The sequence below is a fragment of the Etheostoma spectabile genome, chromosome 4, assembly GCF_008692095.1.
Source record: "Etheostoma spectabile isolate EspeVRDwgs_2016 chromosome 4, UIUC_Espe_1.0, whole genome shotgun sequence".
In the NCBI taxonomy this organism is placed as follows: domain Eukaryota; kingdom Metazoa; phylum Chordata; class Actinopteri; order Perciformes; family Percidae; genus Etheostoma; species Etheostoma spectabile.
In genome coordinates, this window is record NC_045736.1 from 18,211,743 (window position 1) to 18,226,136 (window position 14,394).

At 43.3% G+C, this 14,394-nt stretch overlaps 2 protein-coding genes across 8 annotated transcripts in view; one reads left to right on the plus strand and one right to left on the minus strand.

Annotated features, from left to right (window-relative positions):
* The window catches only part of LOC116688457 (low-density lipoprotein receptor-related protein 1), a 91,251-nt gene that overhangs the window by 57,226 nt on the left and 19,631 nt on the right, over window positions 1-14,394 (plus strand). For all 7 annotated transcript variants that reach the window (XM_032514508.1, XM_032514510.1, XM_032514509.1 and 4 more), the window contains 19 exons: window positions 63-308; window positions 1,210-1,407; window positions 2,935-3,139; window positions 3,369-3,533; window positions 3,649-3,893; window positions 4,115-4,246; window positions 5,185-5,412; window positions 6,070-6,244; window positions 7,922-8,016; window positions 8,496-8,645; window positions 8,844-8,984; window positions 9,141-9,266; window positions 9,393-9,524; window positions 9,657-9,791; window positions 10,140-10,269; window positions 10,421-10,547; window positions 10,658-10,809; window positions 10,935-11,059; window positions 11,226-11,600. In XM_032514508.1, the coding sequence (XP_032370399.1) occupies window positions 63-308; window positions 1,210-1,407; window positions 2,935-3,139; window positions 3,369-3,533; window positions 3,649-3,893; window positions 4,115-4,246; window positions 5,185-5,412; window positions 6,070-6,244; window positions 7,922-8,016; window positions 8,496-8,645; window positions 8,844-8,984; window positions 9,141-9,266; window positions 9,393-9,524; window positions 9,657-9,791; window positions 10,140-10,269; window positions 10,421-10,547; window positions 10,658-10,809; window positions 10,935-11,059; window positions 11,226-11,600 (3,282 nt within the window). The remainder of the gene's footprint in view (window positions 1-62; window positions 309-1,209; window positions 1,408-2,934; window positions 3,140-3,368; window positions 3,534-3,648; window positions 3,894-4,114; window positions 4,247-5,184; window positions 5,413-6,069; window positions 6,245-7,921; window positions 8,017-8,495; window positions 8,646-8,843; window positions 8,985-9,140; window positions 9,267-9,392; window positions 9,525-9,656; window positions 9,792-10,139; window positions 10,270-10,420; window positions 10,548-10,657; window positions 10,810-10,934; window positions 11,060-11,225; window positions 11,601-14,394) is intronic.
* On the minus strand, window positions 11,779-13,420 carry LOC116688462 (delta-type opioid receptor-like). The gene has a single exon (XM_032514518.1). The coding sequence runs from the start codon at window positions 13,308-13,310 to the stop codon at window positions 12,279-12,281; it is 1,032 nt and encodes a 343-aa protein (XP_032370409.1). The 5' UTR covers window positions 13,311-13,420; the 3' UTR covers window positions 11,779-12,278.

Genomic DNA, 14,394 nt, shown 5'->3' on the forward strand with positions numbered 1-14,394 from the left:
GGGTTAAGTAACAGTTCTGTGTAGCTATACAGTACCTTATCTGATTTTTCTCTGTTTTACAGACCTGTGTTCACTTGACAATGGCGACTGCAGCCATAACTGCACAGTGGCCCCTGGTGAGGGGGTGATCTGTTCTTGTCCACTGGGCATGGAGTTAGGGCCTAACAACAAGACCTGTCAAATCCAGAGCTTCTGTGCCAAACACCTTAAGTGCAGTCAGCGCTGCGAGCAGGACAAGTTCAGTGTGAAATGTTCTTGTTATGAAGGCTGGGAATTGGAGCCTGACATGGAGAACTGCAAAAGCACAGGTAAGGGTGTAAGACCGTGGAATAAGTATAAGAAGGGGAGATGGTGGAGACATTAGTGAAGAATTTTAATACTTGATTGATGGTAGCCGTACAGTAAGCTAGAGAAGTGACTGAGTTCTGGGCTTTGTCAGAGTTTAAGAAGCGGTGTGGGTTTGGGATCAACCAAAGGAGAGGCCGCTCTGGCAGGAAACTGTGGTTAGAGAAGACGCCGTATGCCAAAATGTGATACTTCTTTGGACAACAGACAAAGCACTGGAGACAGAAAGAAGAAGATCTTAAATGCTGTCCACATGAGTATATAACTGAGAAAACATAAAAAAGATTGGTTGGGCATTTTCTAGCTGTCACTATTATTTTATGAAAAGAAAGACTTTGGAATATTACATAATATAGTGAAGAACAGACTTTGTGTTCAGTCATTAGACGTTAACAAACGGAAACTGCCCAGTCCCAGTAAATCAGCTTTGAATTTTATCATTTCTTGTATTGTAAATGTATTAAAGAATTTAGTCCTCTCTCCCTGCAGCAACTAGCCAATGAGGAAATGTAAATTTATGATTGTGCTCTTCCCTACCGGGTCTTAGAGACTAGCCACCAGCACCGTGTCATTCATCTGGCTGCCTGTTAGGATACAGATAACTCCTGTCTTATTTACACTTCCCAGGATTAGAGCCACTTTCAACACAGCCCCTTTGTCAAGTCACACACCACAGTGGAACATGGCTGTGATGTTTCCCATGCTGTGGAGCAGAGATGCTCTGTAGTATATTGAGTAACAATTAACGGTGACCAAGCAGAGGGTTTTAACCCTTTACCATCTGCTTAGTTGTTTGTTTGTTTGTTTGTTTGTTTGTTTTTTTAAAAAGATGGCCACTGATCTTTTCTGTTCATCTCCCCACAGATCCTTTCAAACCCTTTATCATTTTCTCAAACCGACACGAGATCCGGCGCATTGATCTGAATAAAGGCGAGTTCAGTGTGTTGGTACCAGGCCTGAGGAACACCATTGCCCTGGACTTTCATCTCAGCCAGAGCGCCCTCTATTGGACTGATGTGGTTGAGGACAAGATCTATCGAGGGAAACTGTCAGAGAATGGAGGTGAGCATTTTTAACGCAGTCAGTATCCTTTAAATATTTTTTTGTACCATCTAGGATTAAATATACATTAATTTTTAAGGTCCACCCTCTTCTCCAATTCTCCCAGAGTTTTCAGCCACATCACATGGTCTTCATCACTGGATAGATATTGTATCAGTGCACATCAGGGGATTTTCATTACATTTGATTAAGACAGCACCATTAGATAAAGTGAAGATAAACATTTGTAATATTCAATGTTCTAAGCCAAAGTGTTGAGAGCAAGGTGGATTAGAGAGACTTTTATGAGTCATACAATGTGGTATTGCATACTGGGGACATATAATGTTGTTCTGTTGAGGTAAACCATCTGTATTTATTGGAATTTCAGTTATATCTATTTAGTTGTGACAGTGCCCAGCGGGCAAGAATATTCAGTAAAATAAGTAAGATTTCAGCATGTAAAGCTGCACTGTTAATGGTGTTAATATAGCTTATTGTGAGCAGAAAATCAGATGTGGTTTCACAAAGGCCAGACCAGTCAATCATGATCAGTGTGCATGGCAAAAACGGCCTTCCATCACCGCAGCAGTAATAATGAGCAAGCCATATGTACAAGTAAACATTTAAGTCGTGAGGCATTTATGTACTTGTCTGTGCAAGTGGTTGTTGTGTGCCACGTTTACTTAGCACAACCAATAGGCTACATACAGTAAGTGTGTGTTTTCATTGCTCCAGACAGGATAAGGACTCATCTCAAATAATTAGACATGTCCCTCTGATTAGGCACCCTGTGGAAAATGAAAGGGATAAAAAGAGACTGGAAAATGTCACGTTTTAGCCCTGCAAGGCCCCACATATTTTTTTTTAAGGCCCACTGTGTAATTCTAGTAGCACTCCCCCTGCTGAGCCACTACTGTATTTATTTATGTTTTCATTCATCGTGCTGACGTGTTCTCCCAAACAGCATCTTACCATTTGATTACATGAATACAGTTTGTGATGCAATGCTAGCTTTGAGTCTAAATAGGTTGATTAAATTTACATAATTTGTAAATACTGAAGCAAAGCGTATCAGTGCTTTGGGTTACAGTGCAATCTGAAATGTTGCCAGTGGCAAATCTCAGCCTTCAAAGCCTTTATCCATATTTATTGAAATACTGTGAGAATTCATTAAGAAACTTAAATGCCCCAGAGGAATGTTTATTTTATTGAGTTGTAAGATATAATATAGATTCAGATTTCTCTGGCAGTTTTAAACTTAGATGGGTGATACAAAAACATTTATCCACACGTGCTGCATGTTTTTTCTGTTCCACTATGTTAAAAGTGAGATAGATTTCACACACAATCAAAATTAATGACAATCAGTTTAAATTTTCAAGGATAAAAACACAGTAAAGTTTAAACTGCCATTGTAGTTCTCATTAGAAAAGGGAAAATGTAATCTTTCAGTCAGGTTAGTAAAGACGTTTAGAAAAGACATACAATACAAAAAAACAAAACAAAACGTGTTGACCATTTATCCTTTTTTATCTGTCCTCTTAGCTTTAACCAGCTTCGATGTGGTAATCCAGTATGGGCTTGCTACCCCTGAGGGTTTGGCAGTGGACTGGATAGCAGGAAACATTTACTGGGTGGAAAGCAACCTGGATCAGATAGAGGTGGCCAAGTTGGACGGCACCATGAGGACCACACTGCTGGCTGGGGAGGTGGAGCACCCTCGAGCTATCGCCCTAGATCCCCGGGATGGGTATGCTTACCGTAATATACCTCCTGCTGAGATATACATATATATATATATATATATATTATATATATATATATATATATATATATATATATATACACACACACACATTTAGGTTACACACATTACACTTATAACCATTACTACTAAACAGTAAAATGATACCATCCTGAACCTGTTGCACCTTAATCTTTTATTAACTGCATGTCCATGTTGTGCCATGATGTTGCAGGATCCTCTTCTGGACTGATTGGGATGCCAGCTTGCCCAGGATTGAAGCTGCATCTATGAGTGGAGAAGGCAGGAAGACCATCCACAAGGAAACAGGCAATGGAGGCTGGCCAAATGGACTCACTGTAGATTATCTAGAGCGCCGCATCCTCTGGATCGATGCCAGGTCATAAATTGACACAAACACACAAACAGACATAACACAAACCGCTTTATTTGATGTGCATGCGGTAAATTTCAGTCATACCTGGAAATTAATTGAAAAGTTGTGCTATATGCAGGTCTGATGCCATTTATTCAGCCAAGTATGATGGTTCTGGGCTGATTGAGGTTCTGAGGGGACATGAGTATCTATCGCATCCCTTTGCCGTCACTATGTATGGCGGAGAGGTGTACTGGACGGACTGGAGGACCAACACGCTGGCAAAAGCAAACAAGTGGACAGGAAGCAACGTCACTGTGGTACAGAGAACAAACACGCAACCTTTTGATCTTCAGGTGTACCATCCATCCAGACAGCCACAGGGTGAGAAACACACACATGAGCGTACACATACTGTCGGCCTGCAGATTTAAAATGAATGCTCAGAAACGTTGATACAGCTACAGAAGCAACTAGTTTCTTCCTTTACACCTAGTATATACATTATGTGACTGACAACTCAATATTACACATGCCTATTTATTAGATGTTATTAGATGTTATACTACATACAGTTTTTATTTTTTTTACTCCCTTCTCCCTAGCTCCTAACCCATGTGTGGCTAAAGATGGCAAGGAGCCCTGCTCTCATCTATGTCTCATCAACTACAATCAGACGTTCTCTTGTGCTTGCCCTCACCTCATGAAGCTGGGCCTTGACAAACGCACTTGCTATGGTAAGCGGCAACACACGTACATAAATACAGTTACTGTAGAAAGCATACTCTTTGATTCCTCTTTGAGCTAGCAGACAATTTTCCCCTCTGCTTGTCCTGTCAAGTTGAATGCTATAGTGTAATCCCTATCCCTGCAGAATTGTTCATTCCATCTATGGGAGTGTGTGTGTGTGTGTGTGTGTGTGCGCGCGTACCTACACACTACAAACCTACACACGCTTGCGCGTGCGTGTGTAGGTTTGTTCATGTGTGCCTGTGTGCATGTGTGTGTGAGAGAGAGGAAAGAACAATCAAGACTTTTTTCACTTTGAGGTGCGTGACAGCTTTGGAGCGCATTGAAGTGTCTGTCCGTGAAAAGTGAGAACGAGCCTGTTTATTTAGTGTGTGAGTTTAGTATTCAGGGCAGCACTTTCTATTATCTTCAGGGGTAATGGAATGGAGAGCCCCATTCTGTCGATGCAGGCATCAGCCTCAACCCTCCGCATCCACCTCCTCCGGTAGTCTGGCCGATACAACCTGCCACTGTCATTACTCTCCCCCTCTCTACGTCTCTATCCCTCTCTTCCTGTCCATCATTTAGGTTGCACACAGTTAAGTGATGATAGGACTGTTGAGACCATTGCAATTCTAACTTATCTGCACTGATTGAATTCACTCTCCCTGTCATGGCTGTGCTATTGAGTTAGCCAGCCAGACAGACACAATCATTAGAGTCAAAGATGCAATTGGATTAACTGTTTGTTCAAGTGGCGGGAATAATGCGCAGATGCACCCATCCATGCTTCAACCACCTATCCCCAAAGTTTTAGCATTATGGTGCACTCATGCATTTGACTTTTGACCTGAAGCTGGATTTAACTCCTGATTACCCCTAATTAAATGTTAAAGGTTTTGAGAATTACTGAAGGATGCATGTCAACATGTTTCAAACCCTACAGAGTCTCGTCAGTTCCTGCTGTATGCTCGCCAGATTGAGATCAGAGGAGTGGACATCGACAACCCCTACTACAACTACATCATCTCCTTCACCGTGCCTGACATTGACAATGTGACTGTGGTGGACTATGACGCTCTGGAGCACCGTATCTACTGGTCAGACGTCCGCACCCAGACCATCAAGAGAGCTTTCATTAATGGCACTGGAGTTGAGACTGTGGTCTCTGCTGGTATGAACACAATAGAATACCAGATTTAAAGCTCATTATTGGATTTTTTTGTTTCCTTCCAAGAAGACACTGTTCATTGCAGTAAACAATGCCCTTGTAAGAAGAACGTTAGGAAAAAAACAAAAAGAAATTAAGTTGATTTCAAATTGTTTTCCCTCACAGTTCTGTATTTGTTCTGTATTTATTGTTTCTTCTTTATTGTTTATTGTTCTGTATTTATTCTGCATTTTTAGGTTTTCATTTTCTCATCAGATTTGAGAAAGTTTTGCATTTTATTAAATACTTTAATACATTTTTTTTGAAATTCAAACAAATCCATAAGTTCCAGATTTATTTGGAGGGTAGTGTCTTTTGACTGGACATGTAGTTTTAGTCTCCATCGTTTTTCATGATGTCATCATGCTATGTGCAACCATCAATATGCATATTTAAGACCCTTTTACATGGCTCTCAATTTCAAACGAGACAAAGTTTTCAACCACAGAGTCATCACAGAGTGAGCATTAATTATCTAGCTAGCTACAGCTGATGAAATCTGTTAGTGACAGTAATTATTTCAGCGAACTAAATCAGTGGCTGTAGGTCAGAACAAAGAAGCATGCCTTGACTGAGAAGTTGATTAATAGCTCTGTATGTATGTTGCTTATCTTTTTCCAGATCTGCCCAACGCTCACGGCCTGGCAGTGGACTGGGTGTCCAGGAACCTGTTCTGGACCAGTTATGATGCCAATAAGAAACAGATCAATGTTGCCAGATTGGACGGCTCCTTCAAAAATGCTGTCATCCAGGGCCTGGACAAACCACACTGTCTAGTGCTGCATCCAATACTGGGGTTGGTCTCACACACACACACACACACACACACACACACACACACACACACACACACACCACACACACACACACACCACACACACAACACACATAAGGCTGTCACAGTTAGTCAAAATGAAGCTTTCAGAAATTGTTTTCAGACACCTTCTTGATTTTACCTTTAACCTACAACGCATACACACTAAAGTGTGCAGACTCATGCACACTCAGGCAATGTCTGGCTGTCAGGCTCCCCTCTGTTTGCATTCAGCGATGACAGGCCGAGTCGTTTGCTATAGATGATCGCTGACCTTTTGAATATTTCTTCACTCAGGATGTGGTTGCAATTTTTCTCCCCTCATGTCATCTTTCTCCTCCGTCGCTCTCTTTCCCCATCTCGCTCCATTTCTATTTTTTTAAATATAGCTTATGCACTCAGATAGACTATCTATGAATTATTTACTGCCAGTGCCTCTGTCGCTTTCTGTCGCTATTTTTGTTCCAGTGTTTATCTTAACGTCCTGTCCCGTCCTGCCTTGTGTAACAAATGTCCATTTCCCTCCCATTTTCCCCCTTGAAACCTCATCCCCCTCCAGCTCCCCGAACAGAGCCTGGCCTCGGCTTCTCCTCTTACCAGCAGAGCAGAGACGGTCATCTGTATTTATATAATTAGTCCTGCAGGAATATGTGTGCTATTGAGTATTTGAGGTGGATTAAGAAAGGATATTTTCTTAAGAAATGTCTCTGCTTCTTTGTGTTTTTTGTGTACTCTTCCTCTCTTTCGAAGACTTAGCCTACTTAACCAGGGGAATGTTTCTGATCTGAACATTGTTGGCATGGGGGAAAATGAGAAGCAGATGCTGGATCCATTTAATGGGGCTGTCTCCTCCTTCTGGCACACAAACACACTGCCCAGAATACATCCAGTGGCTGGGGGCAAAGAGAGTCGGAGAGGGACAAACTCAAACTTGCATGTGTGTGTGAGCGGGCAAAAATATGAGAATGGGGGCGTTTAAATACCACAGAAACTTTATTTAAAGATGTGTTGACAAACAAATGAAGGGTGTGGTGGATGTTGTGGGATTTAACAGGAATTGGGGGGTGGCGGAGGATAGGTACACTTTAAACATAGATTACACACAGTCTAAACAGTGACACACAATCACATTGTCCTGTATACACTACGTGCGTGTGTGGGTGTTAGTGAGGACTTTGACCAGTTTGAGGAGCAAGGGTCATTTTTCAGCTGCTGAATTGAATTGAATTTCTACAGCTATATTTCTTCTTCACCCAACCCAACTATGGCCACACATGTAAAAAGAACCAAACGCAGCAACCCAACAATCAAGCAACAAAAGTTATTATAAAAATAGTCATAACAAACATCACATGATAAAGCTTTAAAAGATTTTCAGCTGTTCCAATTTAGTTTCAAATCAATCTGGTCGTAGATGTGAGATGGATTTGCTTTAGTGAGACAGGAAGTTCAGACAGCAAATTGATTGCGTCAAATTACTTGTTAAACCTTTTTGTCAATAAAAAAGCCCCTGCAATTTTGCCATACACTGAGCAATGAGGTGTGTATTGTGAAGCTTGTGAGTGTTATTCTGTGGCCTATTGACTGCGTTTAGCGAACAAGTTAAATTAGGATGTACTGAAAATAAATCAAAGTTCTCTCTCTGCCTGCCTCTTTTAGAAAACTCTACTGGACAGATGGGGACAACATCAGCATAGCCAACACAGACGGCAGCAACCGCAGTGTCCTCTTCACCAGCCAGAAAGGCCCTGTTGGTGAGTGACATGTTCTGTACAGTACCTCTTTGTGTTACTGCATTGAGGTGGCAGTAGTTCAGTCCGTAGGGAGTTGGGTTGGGAACCGAAGGGTCCCAGTACAGACCAAAGTATAGAGTGTGTATTAGAGAGATCTGCTAGGTGCTCTTGAGCAAGGCACCGTACCCCCAACCGCTCAGGGCGCTCGTCCAGAACTGGCAGCCCACTCACTCATGGACCTCAGGACACATACATGCTCACACACATACATGCTCAGGACCTCATCATGCATGCATGATGAGGTCCTGAGCATGTATGTGTGTATTTCAGGCCTGTGTGTAGTGATTTCTAATAAAAAAACAGAGTGTAAATTGTAATTTATTTTATTGGGATCAATAAACAGTGGGATTAATATACAGTATAAAATAAAATAAATGAGAGAGAGCTAGACCTAGTGACAGGGCAGGTCATTACACATCCGCTCTCTCTTTGTTTTCCAGGTCTCTCCATTGACTTTGATACTGAGCAGCTGTACTGGATCAGCTCAGGAAACAGCACCATCAACCGCTGTAATCTGGATGGCTCTGGACTGGAAGTTCTTGAGGGGGTAAAGGGCAAGCTGACCAAGGCCACTGCTCTCGCCATCATGGGTACGTCTTCAGAAAATGCCATGTCCTTTTAGCCATGGTGATGTACAGTAGCTCTGCCCTGACATATGATAACTTGACTGTGTTGCAAGTGTATGTCTGTGCCTTTTGAAATGTTGCTCTGAGGTAGGTTGAGGTAAAGGTTCTTTTGGTGTTAGGTCTGAGAATGTTGAGCCTCCTGTTGTGTGTCCTATCCTTTAGGAAACAAATTGTGGTGGGCCGACCAAGGAACTGACCAGATTGGAACCTGTGACAAGAAGGACGGTGGCAATTGGAAAGTCCTGAGGAACAGCACTTCCCCCATGATGCATATGAAAATCTACAATGAAACTGTGCAGAAAGGTGAATGGCTAGCAGCCATACGGCAACTTTTATGACCTTGTCTTATTGAAGGTCTGTTTTGCTTGTTGCATGTAGCCTGTTTATCTATGCCAAAGCACATCTATTTATGTCTCTGTAACCCCTCTTTGATTTTGTGTATTTGTTTTGTGTTCCCAGGCACCAATCTCTGCAGCAATAAAAATGGAGACTGTTCCCAGCTGTGTCTCCCCACCTCCCCGACCACCAGAGCCTGCATGTGCACTGCAGGATATAGCCTGCGCACCGGGCAACAGTCTTGTGAAGGTATGGCATAATCACACACATAACTTTTTCTGGATTTGCAAATTTGGGGTTCAAGAATTTATGAAAATGATAAATGTGTGCTGAAACACAAACTTTTCAAAGGCTCATAATATCTTTTTGCTGTAGGTGTTGGCTCTTTCCTGCTGTACTCTGTGCATGAAGGCATACGTGGTATTCCTTTGGACCCATCAGACAAGTCTGATGCCTTGGTACCAGTGTCAGGCACATCCCTGGCTGTGGGCATAGATTTCCATGCCGGTAAGACTTTAGAACACACAAATTTTTTCCCTGAAGTGCTAGATAAGTATTTTGTTTCTTATTGTTACTGTATACGGGTATAGAGGGGTAAATATTCAGTCCCTCTCTAACATGTTTCACTTGTTTTCACAGACAATGACACTATCTACTGGGTGGACATGGGCCTGAGCACCATTAGTAGAGCCAAGAGAGACCAGACCTGGAGAGAGGACGTGGTCACTAACGGCATTGGCAGGGTGGAGGGCATCGCTGTGGACTGGATAGCAGGTGAGAGACTCCTCATGTAAAATAACATAAACTGCGGAATTCAAGCAGCATCTATCATACATACTGTACTGATAAACTGTTTCACTTTTGCTGTGAGTGTATCTATTGTCCTTGCACAAACTGTCTGTTACCAAGAAGTAGGAAGGGAGATTCATTTAAAACAAGGGGGAGAACCCATTGTACTGACTGAAAAAAAAACAAGAAAGAGATACGCTAAGAACAGACAGAGAAAAAAATAACAAGGAGATACAGCTTTATTATTTCTTAGGTCATGGAAAGTCACTCTAAGTGTCAAAAAGGAGGTCAAACACAGCCGGAGCATCATTGTTTATCCTCAAACTCCTACAGGAAACATCTACTGGACGGACCAAGGCTTTGATGTGATCGAGGTGGCCAGACTGAACGGCTCTTTCCGCTATGTGGTGATCTCCCAAGGCCTGGACAAGCCTCGTGCCATCACTGTCCACCCTGCAAAAGGGTGAGAGGAAACAACACTTCAGTTATTAGTATAGCTGTCTGTAGCTTCTGCTTCTGTCACCTTTCTCATTACTGATTACTGAGGAAGTTGTCTCTGTGCTTTGCTGTGCTTTGCTGTGTTTGCGCGTGTGTGTGTGTGTGTGTGTGTGTAGGTACCTGTTCTGGACAGAATGGGGCCAGTACCCCCGTATTGAACGTTCTCGTCTGGATGGCTCTCAGAGGGCTGTCCTGGTCAATAACAGCATCAGCTGGCCCAACGGTATCTCCATTGACTATGAGGTGAAGTATAACAGACTATTCTTGCATTCATATCACTACATTAAAGTGCAGACAGACAGTAGACGCTGCATGACAACATTATCTTAACCATTTCTGTGTGTTGCATGTAGGAAAGTCTGCTGTACTGGTGTGATGCAAGGACAGACAAGATTGAGCGCATCAACCTAGAGACTGGAGAGAACAGGGAAGTGGTGCTGGCCAATAACAACATGGACATGTTCTCTGTGTCTGTGTTTGAGAGCTACATCTACTGGAGTGACAGGTCAGATACACCCCCCCCACACCCCCACACCATTTATCACTTACTTATGAGTGATATGCAGTCTTAATATTTTACTCATCTACAAGCTTCATTTTTGTTTAATTTCTATTTGATTTTCTAACCAGGACACATGCTAATGGCTCCATAAAGAGAGGAAGCAAGGACAACGCCACAGACTCTGTGTCTCTGAGGACTGGTATTGGAGTGCAACTCAAAGACATTAAGGTTTTCAATAGGGCCAGGCAGCAAGGTAAGCACTGGTTTATTTTACTATTGTAAAATACTGTATTGTTCAAGGTTTTTTATTTCAAACCAATCATATATTTACTACTTCATGAATGTTACAAATCATTTTTTGTGCAATTTCATGTTTAAATTTGACAAATTATTCCAAATAATGTCACGTCTGTGTACAGGAACAAATGTGTGCAAAGACAAAAATGGCGGTTGCCAGCAGCTTTGTCTTTTCCGTGGCAACGGACAGCGGACATGTGCCTGTGCCCATGGCATGCTGGCTGAAGACGGCTGCACTTGCCGTGACTATGATGGCTACCTGCTTTACTCAGAGCGCACCATACTAAAGAGTGTCCACCTTTCAGATGAAAACAACCTGAATGCACCCATTAAGCCATTTGAGGACCCTGAGCACATGAAAAATGTCATTGCTCTCACTTTTGACTACAGAGGAGGTGGAGGAAAAGGAGCTAACCGTATCTTCTTCAGCGACATCCACTTTGGCAACATCCAGCAGATCAGTGATGACGGATCTGACCGCAAGACTGTGGTAGAGAGTGAGTATTCCCACATCTTGTTTGTGTTAACCTTTTTTTTTTTTTTAAACAGCCTTTTGTCTTTTAACAATCAACCTCCACCCAGCTTATGTCTCTGTTTATCTACAGTGTATTTCCCCTCCAAAAGTTGATGTTGGGCCTTTCATGCCCCAGTGAGAAATCATCTGGCAATAAATAAAAACACTCCCAATGATCTAAACACAACAAGGAAGCTATTTTGAAGTTGCAGCCAAACTAGAAACAAAAGGAAAGCTTTGAGAACAAAGTACAAGTATTCACCTTATCTCAGCACAACAAAACACAGGTGCACGTTAATGTTTTACCAAAGTGCCTTTACTGTAAACTGTACAAGAAATGCATGATTCAGGATTGTTCTGTCCCTGTCAAGCAGCACCTCCCAGCACTACCGGTTTGATCTTCTTGTACAATATCCAGGCTACCAGTTAGTGTTGTTAAGAGGCACAAGTGCAGGTTGCCTGCTCTTTTGAGGGCTGCCTTGTTAAGTACACTTTTTCTTGTGAGGGTAATGACTATGTTGCTTTTTTCAAGTCTTTCAGCAAAGCAACTCAGCTTAGTGATAATAGTTTTATTGTAGCTCCCAGTAGTCAGGATTTGCCCAGTGTTTGTGTATCAGGTGTTACGTTACAGTATACTGTTTCAAACTAGTTGTTGATACTGTCAGGCAGCAGCCATAGCCACACCATCACTTGCTCTTTGCCCTCTCCTCTTGAACAGCCTCAGTAGGTCTTGTCTGAACTTTTGGGACATTAGTACGTAGAGTATGGGGTTCATCACCGTCGAAGATGTCGCCATGACACGTGCAAATACGCCAAAGGGGCCGTAACGAGGTGAGGCGCCAGTAGCCCCTGTGATGTTATCGGCCAACAAGGCGAGTGTCAGGCCGTAGGATGGCAGCCAGCACAAGGTAAAAGCCAGCACCAGCATGGCCGACGTCTGGGTTACTCTGCTCTGGTAGCGCTCTACTTGGGGGGCCCTACCAGCATGCTGCCTCCCCCACAGGAACATGTAGATGCTGCCATATGCCACCGCAATGGTGACAAGTGGAAGCAAGAACGCCACGAGGAAGTGAAACAATCCGTAGATGAGCTGGTCTCGGTGGGACAGGAAAGCAAAGCAGGCAAGGCCATCAGGGGCTCGCTGTGGGGTTCCCACAAAGCGAAATACCAGCTGCGGGGTAGCCAGGCAGCAGGCCGGGACCCAGAGGAGCGCAGCAGCTAAAGACACCCGGCGAGGGGAGAGGAGAATATAGGCTCTGGCAGGCTTCACCACAGTCAGATAGCGAGACACAGCCAGTGTGGCCAGTGTGAAGGCACTGGCTGAGGACCAGGCTGATCCCACGAAGCTCAACAGACGACACATGACGTCTCCAAACGGCCATCGCTGCATGACTATGGCAATAGTGTGGAAGGGAAGCATGGAGAGCAAAAGCAGGTCTGCAACGCTCAGAGCCAGCAGGAGGACATCTGTTCCGGTGCCGGTCATGGAGCTTTGAGGGGAATGTCCAATGCGTCCCACCCCACTTCTCCGCCTCCCACAGAGGATCACCATCACCATGGTGTGCCCGCTAACTCCCAGCACCAGAATCAGTACATCCAATATCGGGACCAGGACCTGCTCCATATTGCGCAGCTCAGTGTCACTGCCATTCCCCAGTGCACCCTCTGAACCTGTAGAGTTTGGCAGCGGCATTCTGTCTTCAGTTACGGAGATGTTGCACTGCCACTGTTGGCTTTTGGTTGGGTCAGTTATTCCAAGCTGGTCATAAAACTACTGATAATAAATGTAGGAATGATTACTCATGCTCTCTACTGATTTCCAATAACGTCCCTAAAGGTTGATACCTGGATATGGATGTTTAATAGATGAATAATTACACACACACATATAACATCCATGTCCCATCTAACATTGTGAATATATGAATCAAGCCAGTCTAGACCTCGCAATCAACTCCACCTCTAATTGGCTTGGGGCAGTAAATTGCATGAAATAACCTCTGACTTCTCCATTGAAGTCAAGACACTCCTGATTTCTTAGCCGCTGGGGTTTCCGTCCGTATCTTGTTAGAGCGTTCAAGTGTTGCAAATGCCATAGATTGTGTTACCTCCTGTCACCTCAGAGCAGGCGGCTATTCCACATGACATCTCAATCACGCCCGTACTAAGCAGTCCACAATCAGCCTCACTCTTACCTCTATCGAACTGATCTCCTGAGAAATACAATTCTAGCAGAGGAGGAAACGAGAGGTGAATAGCTCAACAGTAAAAGAGGATGAAGCAGAGTAAACGGCAGGTGAACTCTGGACTGATTGTCATAGAGCAGGCGAGAGCTGGGCTGGCCTCCTCTCTGTGGGAGGGCCTAATGAGGCCAAACACAGTTTTTCCCAGGGTCCATTGTTTCTGTTGATTTTCTGAAAGGATTTTTATCTTTGCTGTTGTGCCTGCACACCCTTGTATAAAATATGGTACATACAGAGACAGAGTGAAATAGTGTTTTCCTTCAGAAATCAGGGTAATTATTGACTGTCACTCTGATAGCAAACATGAACTGCAATCACATTTACTGCAGATAACTGCAATAAAGAACTATTAGGGTCAGTATAAATACCTGAGCTCAATTCAGCTCATCTGTAGTATTGTAATCAAGTGTAAATGTACAGGTTCCCAGATAGGCTTGGGCCATCAATTGGAAGAAAAACAGAACTGAAAAGCAAGAATTTGAGTAGAGAGTGCTGTAGGCTGCAGATTTACAATTCATTAACAGCACTAAGGAA